At 41.5% G+C, this 12445-nt stretch overlaps 1 protein-coding gene across 1 annotated transcript; it reads left to right on the top strand.

Moving 5' to 3' along the window:
• The first annotated feature begins 5413 nt into the window (after positions 1-5413).
• Positions 5414-7041, top strand: LOC148917089 (uncharacterized). The gene is made up of 2 exons (XM_089052365.1): positions 5414-6203; positions 6707-7041. Exons 1-2 carry the CDS (start codon positions 5414-5416, stop codon positions 7039-7041), a joined length of 1125 nt encoding a protein of 374 aa, XP_088908491.1.
• The last annotated feature ends 5404 nt before the right edge of the window (positions 7042-12445 follow it).

Here is a 12445-nt window from a genome sequence, read left to right as displayed (position 1 = left end):
ATACACAAGAGCCCAACTTAATTTCTGCTTCTCTGTTGGTTGGTTTAACACCTGATCAGTATCATCCCGCATATATATAATGCTTCTTCATACGTTAATTAATTAGTGCTAGCTCGACCCGAGAATATTAATTTTATATTAGTTAAATAAAATGTTGTCTAAGGAGGAAAACTATCACTATGAAAATACCGTACGTGTGGGAGGGGTTGTGGACTATGAAAATACCGTTTACGTGTTCACCAAACAAATTGAATATTCTTTCAAGCTTGTTGCATGCGTTATGATAATTTAAAGAACACCTCTGATATGTCCACTGCTAGAGTACTTGTAACACCCCGACTCCAATTATTTCCTATTTTAATTAAATTAAGAGAAAATATTAATTTACTCTTGGGTTAAGGGTAATTTTGGTCAATTTCTTATCCGGGAAGATTTTGGGACCACGAGTGGTTTGGTTGCGTAGGTGGTACTGAGACGAAGCGTAGACAAAGCGGTGATGAAGCTTGAATCGGAGATTTAACGAAGTTTTGGCGATCAAAATACGTTCGGTGGCGGAACCGTAATTATTTTGAAGGGTTTAGTAAAAATCAGGATTGGATGGGTGGCTCGTGATTTGGAGATTTTCCGTCGCCGGAAATTTCTCTACACACTGCCGGCGCGTGTGGCGGCGCGTGGGCAAGGCTGGTGAAGTTGCTTTTATCTTGATGAGATCCTTGGGTTGCCACGAGTGCGTAGGATTTTGCGGATCTCAATTTGGATGTCGTTTGACTATCGAACGGATTTCGCATATTGTGCGTTATCCGGGTTCGATAAGTTCTAACCGTTGGATCATTTCCAAACTGAAGTATGTTGATCTAGGTACTCTTAGAAACCTATAGGAATTCGCGGATCGTGGTTGGAGCCCCGGATGTTCCGATTCAATAATTTGAAGTTTGGGGACTCGCGATAACCGCAAATACGATTGGCGATTCCCAAACTGTACAGCTGGACCTTAGGATATTCCTTTGGACGTAAGCGCACCGGGAACTTGGGGATTTAAGTATTTCCTTTTATGAATTTCCATCTTGAAACGTTATATTAATCAAGGGTTCGTATCTCGAAATAGGTACTTGGTTGACTATTCGCAGTAGGACCCTCTCGGGGCCGGGCAGCTTGGGATTATTTGTGAGTGGACTTTGTTTTAAGCATATGCATGGTTTTATTGATAAAAGACTTGTGCATATATTTTAAATGGTGATTTTGATTTAATAATTATTGGGTTGATGGATTTGAATATTCTTATAAGTATTCACAATATATTTTGAGTATGGATATATGTATTTGAGTATGATGAATATGTTGATAAGGATTTTGGGATTGACTATCTATATTGTCTATGTATAGAGTATGAGAGGTTGTTGTGGTGAGATTGTGGAAAGATATGAGTTAGAGGGATGGTTGCGAGATGTATGAGTATGTTAGGTGAGTACCATTCCCTAGTTACTAGGCTTCCCACACACGTAGTTGGCGATGCAGTGGTGGGAAGGCCATGAGATTGCGGGTCTCACACATGTCGTGGCAGTGCCGGTGTGTGAGACACTTTCCATCGTGTCATTGGCGCCGGCATGGGAAGAGTATGTATATTGCTTAGCATCATCACACACGTCCGTTGGGCGCACTGCGGTGGGTGATGATAATCGGCTCGCGCGCTAGGGGCTTGTTATGAGATTTGTGAGCTACACGGTCGCTGGCGTGCCGGCTTGGCAGGTGAGCTATGGAGTTCGGCCCCGCTGGACTACTCCATCCCCGGCCTTGCGGTTATGTTCGGGTCTCAAGCATCAAACAACCTCCGCTGGATTGTTTCCGCCGGTACATTAGTATGGAGAGAAGTATATATTATAGTATAGTTATAGTTATATATGTATATATATATATATGTTCGGGTTGATGAGAGTTGCATATCTTTGGGAAATGAGTTGTGGGTTGAGATGTGGAGATGTATTGGACTTTAGGATAATGTGTTTTGAGTTTTGGTTTGGTTGTGAAGCTGCATGCTAGAGCATTATTTTACATGGTGGCGGTTATTATGTTGATTTAAAGTGCAAACTTTATTTTTGTCCTAATATTTCTTTCGCCTCAGCCAAGGGTTGCTTTTAGGCGCCTGTAGGTTGCAGCTCCAAACTTTTCATCAGTTGTTAGTCTGTGTAAATTCCTTCTACTCAACCGCTTGTTGTAAACAAATTCAGAGATACTCTGTTATCGCCCATGTTAGGTTTCTACTTGGGCCGAGAAGCCATTTTATGTTGGATTGTTGTGTTGTTAAAAGCATCTTGGGTTGGAATATATCTATTATGTAAATTATGCAAAGAATATTGTTGGGTTTGAGCATTTGCAGGAGACTTTTTTGGTAGGATGTCTTGGATTTTTAGTAGTGGCGCATCGCAGATATGGCACCAAGACGGTCCGCTTGGTATTGAGCATTAGGTCTATTTTCCTTCTCGACATTTGCACTTTTTCTGCATTGTTGATCTAATGATTTTATGGTTTTTTGTAGAACCATGGCAACTTCACATGACCAAGAACACGAGGTCGTGGTCGACGGGGCCCAAATCCTCCACCACCATCTCCGCACCACCTCCTTCACTACCAGCGGTTCCATCTCCTCCACCATCTCCACCGCCGGAGATAATGCCTTGACTTGCGCCATGTGTCAGCCAATTTACCCGCAGACGATGACTACCGCTACTGGGAGCGTAGGCAAAGTTCTGAAATCAAAAGGGTGAAGGAACCCTGGGGCAAGAGTTCATGGTGGCCAGACTCAAGCAGAGGCCGAGTGTTGATTACCGATGTGGAGCGGATTTTTGAGGTAATCGGAGGCCCAGATGGAGATAGAGTCCGCTTGGCTACCTTTTCTCGCTAAAGGAATGCTTATCATTGTGGAAAGCTGCAAAAGGGCACAGAGAATCCAACCGCTATTACTCCGGAGGAATTCCAAAGAGTCTTCTCCATCAATTTTATCCACCTTCCTATCGATATGCTAAAAAGTCAAGTCCCCAGATCTCAAGGTGGATCAATGTCGGTGGCGAGTATGAGCATAAGTTTAATAAACTATCAAGGTTTGCACCTGCAATAGTGGCTACCAAGAGGATCGCAGACGCTTGAAGGCTGGTCCGGTGGGAGATTCGATCTGGTCATCGCCAAAGACTTATCCCAACATGAGGGCTCGGCTCAGTCACGCGAGTATCTAGGACATGTGCTTTGTGCCAAGAAGACGCTCGCAGATGCGCAAGGATTGTGGTCTGCCAAGGCCCATCCAAGAGAGGAGGATCTAGTTCCAGCCTCTAGTTGTGGATGGTCGGGTGGACGAGGATCCAGCCGTAGTGGAGATCCGGCCTCGCCCAAAGATGGACTCAGATTCCGAGCAGCAGCCTGCATCTAGCATACTTAGACTCCTCCAGCAAACTGCTGACATGCCACAAGCAGGTGCAAGTGTGGGGCACTTTGCAAAGGATTGCCCTAGTTCCATTTCAGGGTAAACCAAGCCCGAGCAATGCCCAATATGCTACTTTGTGTGATGGGGGTAGGCATACTAAGAGGATTTGCTCACCGATCTACCCTAGTGACACACCAGGTGGGATCTGAGCACCACAGGCAAGGTATTTGGGTCAAGATCGAGTCGAGTGGTGCTACTCTCCGCAGCGGGATCTTCCAAGAGGTGGCAATCCGCCATCTTCTGGGAAGAAGTGCGAAATTCAAGGTCACTCGGGCGTCTACCACTGCTAGGTGTTCTCTATGACCCAAAGAGGAGGCATGCACTCACCTGCACGGATTAATGTATGATCCTATTTTGGTTATCTTGCTCGTGGTTTTAATTCGACCTCGGGCCACACATTCTTTCAGAGCACACAACTTCGACTTTATGTCGCAGGAGACCGACACCCATGACAGAAGTTTTAGTATTTACCCACAAAGTCATGTATATGACCGTATTCAGAGAATGTTATGTTCAAGTTGACGATGTGTGGTTGAAGCCAATTTGATCCTTTAGAATTGGTGGATTTGATATTATTTTGGGATGGATTGCTAGAGAAGCATCATATGGCCTGTGATTGTTTTAAGGAAGTGACACTGAGTCCAGACAACCTAAAGTGATTTTCCGGGAGAACGAGAATCCTCCCCTTTACTTGCCTTATCTCTCACATTGCACCAAGAGGTTACCCAAGAAAGGGTGTGAAGGATTCCTAGCTCATATCATCGACACTGAGAGACGCACATTGAACGAAGATATTCCCGCTGTCGCTGAGTTTCGATGTCTTTCCGCATGATCTTCCCGGTTACCTCCCAAAGGGAAATTGAGTTCACTATTGAATTCTTCCGTGCACCAATCCTATCTATCTAACCTTATAGGATGGCACCACCACCGAGTCAAGATTCGGGCCAGGTGAATTAGTGGATATGGTTTCATCCGACTAGTGTTTCCTACGGGTGCACCCTGTTGTTTGTGAGGAAGAAGGATGGGACCATGAGGTTATGGGATGATTACCGCGCTTGAATAAGGTGATGTGACGTAATCCGCATCCTTTGCCGCGCTGATTGATGATTTGTTTGATGGGCTGAAAGATGCCAAGTATTTCTCTAAGATTGATCTGAGGTCAGGATACCATCAGTTGAGGATTAGAGAAGAGGATGTCCCCAAGACCGCATTCGTAATCTCGGTATGCTACTATGAACTGTGATGCCGTTGATCGACGAATGCCCAAAGAAGATTTATGGATCTCATGAATAGAGTGTTCCGACCTTATTTGGATCACTTTGTGATTGTGTTCATAGATGATATCTTGGTTTATTCTAAGACTTTGGAAGGGCATAAGAAGCATCTAAGGTTGGTATTGAGGACTTTAAGGAGGAAGCAACTTTATGCCAAATTTAGCAAGTGTCAGTTTTGGCTGGATAGAGTGGTGCTCCTTGGACATGTAATCTCAACGGAAGGGATTTATGTGGACCCACAGAAGGTTGAGGCTATTGTGAATTGGGTACAACCCACAAGTGTGACGGAAGTACGAGTTTTCTGGGGTTAGCAGGTTACTATCGTCGATTTGTGGAAGGGTTCTCTTCGATAGCAACACCTCTCACGCGGTGACAAGGAAGGACGTTGCATTTGAGTGGACGGAAGAGTGCGCACGGAGTTTTCAGAGTTAAGAAGTTGCTAACCACCGCACTGCTTTGGCTCTTCCTGATAACTCGGGGGCTTGGTGATCTATAGTGATGCATCATTGCAAGGATTGGGATGTGTTCTGATGCAACATGACCGGGTGATTGCTTATGCCTCGAGGCAACTCAAAAAGCATGAGCGAAATTATCCACTCCATGATTTGGAACTTGCCGCAGTAGTGTTTGCTTTGAAGATTTGGCGACATTACTTGTATGGTGAGACATGTCAGATTTTCACGGATCACAAGAGCCTCAAGTATTTCTTTACCCAGAAGGAGCTGAATATGAGACAACGGCGCTGTCGGAATTGATCAAGGACTATGATTGTACGATTGAGTATCACCCAGGCCGAGCTAATGTGGTTGCAGATGCATTGAGTAGGAAGACTACTGCGAACTTAGCCCATATTAGGGCGGCCTATCTTCCGTTGTTGGTGGAACTACTGAAAGATGGAGTAGAAATGAAGATGACTCAACAAGGTGGGATCCTTGCTAGCTTGCATGTGAGACCCATTATGGTGGAACGGGTAATTGCAGGCCAGTTGGAAGATCCTACACTCTGTAGGATAAGGGGAGAAGTAGAAAATGGAATACGGAAGGACTATGCCATACGAGGAGACGGAGCCTTGGTAAAAGGAGCTCGTCTATGTGTACCTAGTAAGAATGTTGAGTTGAAAAGAGAAATCATGGAGGAAGCTCACTGTTCCCCTTACACTATGCATCCGGGTAGCACGAAGATGTATCGGACGCTACGGGTATATTATTCATGGCCGCATATGAAGGGAGACATTGCCAAGTATGTGAGCAGATGCTTGATATGTCAAGTGAAGGCGAGCGATGTGGCTATCGGACTTATGCAACCACTTCAGATTCCCGAAGTGGGAGCATTGCCATGGATTTTGCTTTCAAGCTTCCACGCATTTCAAAGCAATAATGGAATTTGGGTGATAGTGATAGACTCACCAAGTCCGCCATTTTCTACCCATCAAGGAGACCTATCCTTTGACAAGGTTGGTAAACTTTTGTGGATGAGATTGTCGATTACATGGAGCACCTGCGCCCATTAGACGGGATGTGATCCTAGGTTCTACTCGATTCTGGTGTTTACAAGAAGCTATGGGTACTAGATTAGTCAGATTCACTTTCACCCACAAAACTGATGGACAATCGAAAAGGACTATCTGCACTGGAGGACATGTTGAGGTCCTCGCTGCTTTAAGGATGTATGGGATGTTCACTCACTCGTGGAGTTTGCTTTATAACAATGCTACTATTCGAGTATTGGGATGGCTCTTATGAGGCGCATGTATAAAGGTGGGTGACTCCTATTTGTTGGAACGGCGGGTCACAAGAAACTGGAAAAAGTGGATAGTATCCGGTAAATAAAGAAGGTGAAGATGATAAAAGAGAAGTTGAAAACTGCACAAGACCGACAAGAGTTATGTAGATAACAGGTCCAAGGATCTTGAGTTTGCAGGGATTGGGTGTTCTCGGTTATCTCCTGGGGGTGTGATGAGATTTGGGAACGGGTGTTAAGCTCCTCTACATTGGACCCTATGAGATTACAGAGCGAATTGGACCTGTTGCTTATAGACTTGCCTTACCCCCAGAACTATCTCGAGTTCATGATGTATTCCATGTATCCATGCTCTGGAAATACATGCCAGATCCTTCTCATGTATTAGAATATCAACCTATGGAGTTAGAAGAAGATTTGTCGTATGAGGAACAACCAGTACAGATCTTGGATAGGAAAGAACAAAGGCTGCGTTCTAGATCTATCCCGGTAGTGAAAGTCTTGTGGAGAAGCCACAAACCGTTGAAGAAGCTATTTGGGAACCCGGAAAAATGATGCCAAATATCCTTATCTCTTCCATCGACAGTATGTGAATTTGTGACTAAATTTTTATAAGGAGGGTAGAATGTAACACCCCGACTCCAATTATTTCCTATTTTAATTAAATTAAGAGAAAATATTAATTTACTCTTGGGTTAAGGGTAATTTTGGTCAATTTCTTATCCGAAGATTTTGGGACCACGAGTGGTTTTCGGGCGTGAGTGGTATCGAGACGAAACCGTGAGACAGTGTAGGCTTGAATCGGAGATTTAACGGTTCATGATCAAAATAATGCCTGTAAGGAACCGTAATTATTTTGAAGGGTTTAGTAAAAATCAGAATTTTCATTTTCTACCTCACTCTCTCTCTCTCCCGCATCTTCTCCTCCCCACGATCCCTTGCACTGCTCACGCAATGAAACTACCACACTCGCCATCACTCCACCACACCCCGTCCCGACGAAGGGTCCCATTCAACCGCCACCTCCTCTCTTCCCACCAAAGACACCCGGAACCTTGGATATTCGCGAAAGCGCAAAAGTCGCGGGTGACAGTAACTTCCACCGCCGATCTCTCTCATCCACCACCATTTTCGTGGAATGTAAGGTGAGTTTCTCATCCATTTTCTGAGTTCTAGTAGGCTGCTATGTGAACCGATCGACGGCGCTTAGATTCACGAATTTGGAAGTTATGTTTTGCGGTTTGGCTAACGTGAAATTCGCCACTTGTCGTCCGAATTGACGTGCTTTAAATTTCTTACACACCTACGCTATTGCAGTGGCGGCGCGCAAGGCTGGGAAGTTGCTTTTTATCTTGATGAGATCCGCAGGATGCCATGAGGCGAGATTTTGCGGATCTCAATTTGGATGTCGCTTGACTGATCGAACTGATTTCGCATATTAGCGTTATCCGTTCGATAAGTTCTAACCGCTGGATCATTTCCAAACTGAGTATGTTGATCTAGGTACTTTAGAAACCTATAGGAATTCGGCGATCGTGAATCGGAGCCCGGATGTTCGATTCAATAATTTGAAGTTTGGGACTCGCGATAACCGTGATTTATTGAAGCGATTCCCAAACTCAGAATCGACCTTAGGATATTCCTTTGGACGTAGCAACCGAACTTGGGATTTAAGTATTTCCTTTTGTGAATTTCCGTTTTGAAGTACGTTATATTAATCAAGGGTTCGTGATTCAAATAGGTACTTTGTTGACCATTCGCAGCAGCAGACTTCTGGGCCAGCAGCTTGGGATTATTTGTGAGTGGATTCTTGTTTTAAGCATATGCATGGTTTTATTGATAAAAGACTTGTGCATATATTTTAAATGGTGATTTTGATTTAATAATTATTAAGCGATGGATTTGAATATTCTTATAAGTATTCGTAATATATTTTGAGTATGGATATATGTATTTGAGTATGATGAATATGTTGATACTTTTTAGATTGACTATCTATATTGTCTATGTATAGAGTATGAGAGGTTGTTGTGGTGAGATTGGAAAGATATGAGTTAGAGGGATGGTTGCTAGATGTATGAGTATAGGTGAGTACCATTCCCTAGTTACTAGGCTTCCCACACACGCTGCTGGCGCGTGTGGGAAGGCCATGAGATTGCGGGTCACACATGTCGCTGGCGCGTTTGCCGGTGTGAGACACTTTCCATACATGCACAGCTGGGCAGGCCGGCTTATGGGAAGAGTATGTATATTGCTTAAGTATCATCACACACGCTGCTGGCGGCAGTGTGAGACACTTTCCATACGTGTCGCTGGCGCGTCGCCGCGATGGGAAGAGGTATGTATATTGTTTAGCATCACACGCGCTAAGCAGTGCCGCAAGTGATGATACCGCTCCGCCGCGTAGGACTTGTTATGAGATTTGTGAGCTACACGTGTCGCTGGCGCTGTCGCGCAGGAGCTGCGGGAGTTCCGCCCCTGTTGACTACTTCACCGATGCACTAGTGTTCGGAACTCGCTGGGCACGTGCCTAACAATCCCTGCTGGATTGTTTCCTATTATTAGTATGGAGAGAAGTATATATTATAGTATAGTTATAGTTATATATGTATATATATATATGAGTGTTTACGGGTTGATGAGAGTTGCATATCTTTGGGAAATGAGTTCTGGAGTTGAGATGTGGAGATGTATTGGACTTTGGGATAATGTGTTTTGAGTTTTGGTCTCAATTGTGAAACTGCATGCTAGAGCATTATTTTTACATGGTGGGTTTATTATGTTGATTTAAAGTGCAAACTTTATTTTTGTCCACTCACATATTTCTGTTTTGCGCCCCCCAGGCAGTAGTTGCTTTTGGAAGCGCTCGTTAAGCTAAGTAGCTCCAAACTTTTCATCGCTTGTTAGGTCTATGTAAATTCCTTCTACTCAATCATCGCTTACAAACAAATCTGTAGATGCTGTTATCACCCATGTTAGGTTTCTACTTGAGGCCGGAGGCCATTTTATGTTGGATTGTTGTATGTTAAAAGCATGCTGAAGTTGGAATATATCTATTATGTAAATTATGCAGGTTGAATATTGTTGGGTTTGAGCATTTTACAGGGGAGACTCTGCCAAAATTTTGGTAGGATGTCTTGGATTTTTAGTAGTGGGTTCGGCATCGGTGTGATGTCGGCACCAAGACGGGGTCCGCCTCGGTTTTAGGGGAAATTATGTAGCGGTCCCACAAGACTCATCAGACTTGTTATTAATAATATTCATATAAAGCGTGTACTATTACAAGTGTTTATAAGCCTCTGGTACACCCTGAAGAGTAGCAGCAAATTCACAATATAATGTTATTACCTTTGGCAGGAAGTAAATTTTCATTTAAGACTTAAGGACGCCAGAATTATTTCATATATTTTTATACCTTTTATATTTGGTTTTTGAAGGGAAAGTTAATTAAAAAGATCATTTACCTTTCCTTATTTTCAGCTATTCTGCGCTCTTGGAAGGATTTTGACTAAAAATCGACTTTTCGAATGAATTTTAGCACATGGCCAATTGAATAAGAAAGCTAAGACATTGAAAGTCATTGTGTCAAAGTTTCATAATTTTCTACTAAGCTAAATGCTCCAGACTTGCATGTCAAGACAGCCTAACTGAAATTCGGTCAGAACTGCACTGCTGAGAAGATTGAAGAGTTGAATACTTTTCCAATTTTTCCTAGTGGCGTGTGATATATGCTTGGAAATATTAGAGATCAAGCTACAGTTATCATATTTTTCTAAAATTTTCTAGGAAATGAAAAGATCTCAAAATGTGTATGCAAGTTGGCTGACATGTTTACAAGTCAAGAGAAGGATTCTTTCCTAGTGTCACTACTAGAAATTTGGGCAATAGGAACCCTTTTTTAGAGACTGATAGACAAACAGTCTGTAAAAACAGCTATTAGGCACAGAACTTTATTAAACTGCCCTGATAAACAGCAAGGACACAAAACTATTCCTATTGCAATACTAGAGACACAAAACAGTCCCTATTGTTATTAGCATCTGTATTTTAAACGAATGGACATAAATATTGCTGTATATTGGGAAAACGAATGTTCCCATTAGGCACGGATATAAAAATCAGTGACAAAATCCCTTAATATGTTAGGATTTAGGGATGGGAGAATGCAATATCATTACGGAGTAAGAAGGATCATTTCATTTGCAAGTAATTTCCTCTGTAATCAAAGTTGGAATTATAAATTTCTAGTAGTTTCTCGTTATTGTAAGTGTCCCAGAAATGTAGCTGAAGTAATCACTAATGTATGAAATTTGTGTTTCAATTCTTGTATTTGTAAAAATCACTTGCTTAGGAGTGAAAAATGGCGTCTATGCACGAGACAAAAGGCATCAATTTTTTTTTTTTTTTTTCTACTATAGAAGTCAGTAGGCACTGATCTTCAATGCCAAGGGAATGCATTAGGCACAGACGTATTTCATTAATAGAATACTTTAACGTGTATTGGGTATTACAAAATGTGGGACCCATTGCAAAAATTTGGCATGACGATTTATAATCAGTGACATAATATCAATAGAGGACCCCTTTAAAAGACACTGATATACATCAGTCCCTAATACTACAATAGGGATCTCGTTACCCTAAAGAAGGCAAAAGAGACTGATAACCTTCAGTCTCTTTTGAGCCTTTTTTTAGTAGTGTGTGTTTGCTTAATTGTTTAGGATTTTGTATTGCTTTAGGAGACTTTTTCCAAGCCTTTTTAGAGTAGGGTTTCGTTGTCTTACACTATATAACGCCACTCTAAGCTTTCTCTAAGAGGACCATCTTGATTGCATATACTTTTTCACTATATTTCAATACACCCACAAACATATTAGAGAGAGAGCCAAGAGTTGCTGCCGCAGTGCTTTTGGAGCTTACGAAGGTGTTGTTATGGAGAATCCAGAGATCAAATCCATCTGCCAAATTGGTTTTATGACACCAATCTTTTGTTTATCTTTTCTTTTGTCATGAATTAATTTTCCTTGCTAGCTCTACGATGTAGCCCAACCATGAATACTTAATTTTTATAGTTATATTAATTTCTTATTACTATTCCATGTTGAGTATTTGTTACTGTTTTTAATGCTTTGAATATCTGGCCAATATTTAACTGATTTGATGATCTAATCGGACACCGAGAGGAGATGTTTGGTGTTTGCTTCTTGTAACAAATACCATCTCTTGAATAAGTGCCTGAGAGGGACTAACATGACTTATGCAGTTTTCTTCTAGGTTCTCATGTAACTTAATGAGTTCTTGATTTTCTAAATCCATTGCTCACGAGAGAATGCATTGTTAATTAAGAATACTTTTGGTTGAGCCCAAGAGGTGATATTGAAAGTGTGTAGTGAGGGATACTAGAATTCTATGAGGATGGGTTGTATCATTTTTAAACATTAGAATTCTATTTTTTTAAAAAAAATCATATATTAGCCTCTTTGCATGCGCTTCCACATCTACGAGAGTCTTTTTTTTTTTTTTTAATAGAAATTTTTAAATTTATTTTAGAATTAAAAAAGATAATGGATAGTTGTATTCCATAGAAATATGATCCATTATCTTTTTTTTAATTTTAATTTTTTTAATATAAAAAAGTGTGAATTTACCATATTATCCTCATTTAATTAATAATTTCAATTCTTAATATTTGCATTAACTAAGGGCATTTTTTGGTATTTTGAATGTTTCACCATTCTTTACCTTTATAGATACATATTTTAAAGGATGATATATTAACAAAGAGATTTTCTATTTAAACCCCACACTTCTCTTTGTTCACCCCATGTTCTAAGCAACTTCTAATTTAAATCTTCACAATTTCTAAGAAAACTCCACTATCTTCCCAAACTACCTTTAAATACACCCCAAGTTGGAAAAATAAATAAAATAAAAGAGTTTTTCTATTTACACCCCACTA

This window comes from Prunus mume, linkage group LG5, assembly GCF_029339155.1.
Source record: "Prunus mume cultivar Tortuosa linkage group LG5, ASM2933915v1, whole genome shotgun sequence".
NCBI lineage: Eukaryota > Viridiplantae > Streptophyta > Magnoliopsida > Rosales > Rosaceae > Prunus > Prunus mume.
Note: the sequence above shows the minus strand (reverse complement) of the source record. Positions and strands in the feature narration are given on the sequence as shown.

Excerpts from the sequence above, each read along its gene's own strand:
- LOC148917089 (XM_089052365.1), top strand. The coding sequence starts at position 5,414 with ATGTCAGATTTTCACGGATCACAAGAGCCTCAAGTATTTCTTTACCCA. Across the intron at positions 6,204-6,706 it reads CCTATCCTTTGACAAGGTTG|ATTTGGGAACGGGTGTTAAG; the intron begins GTAAACTTTTGT and ends GGGTGTGATGAG.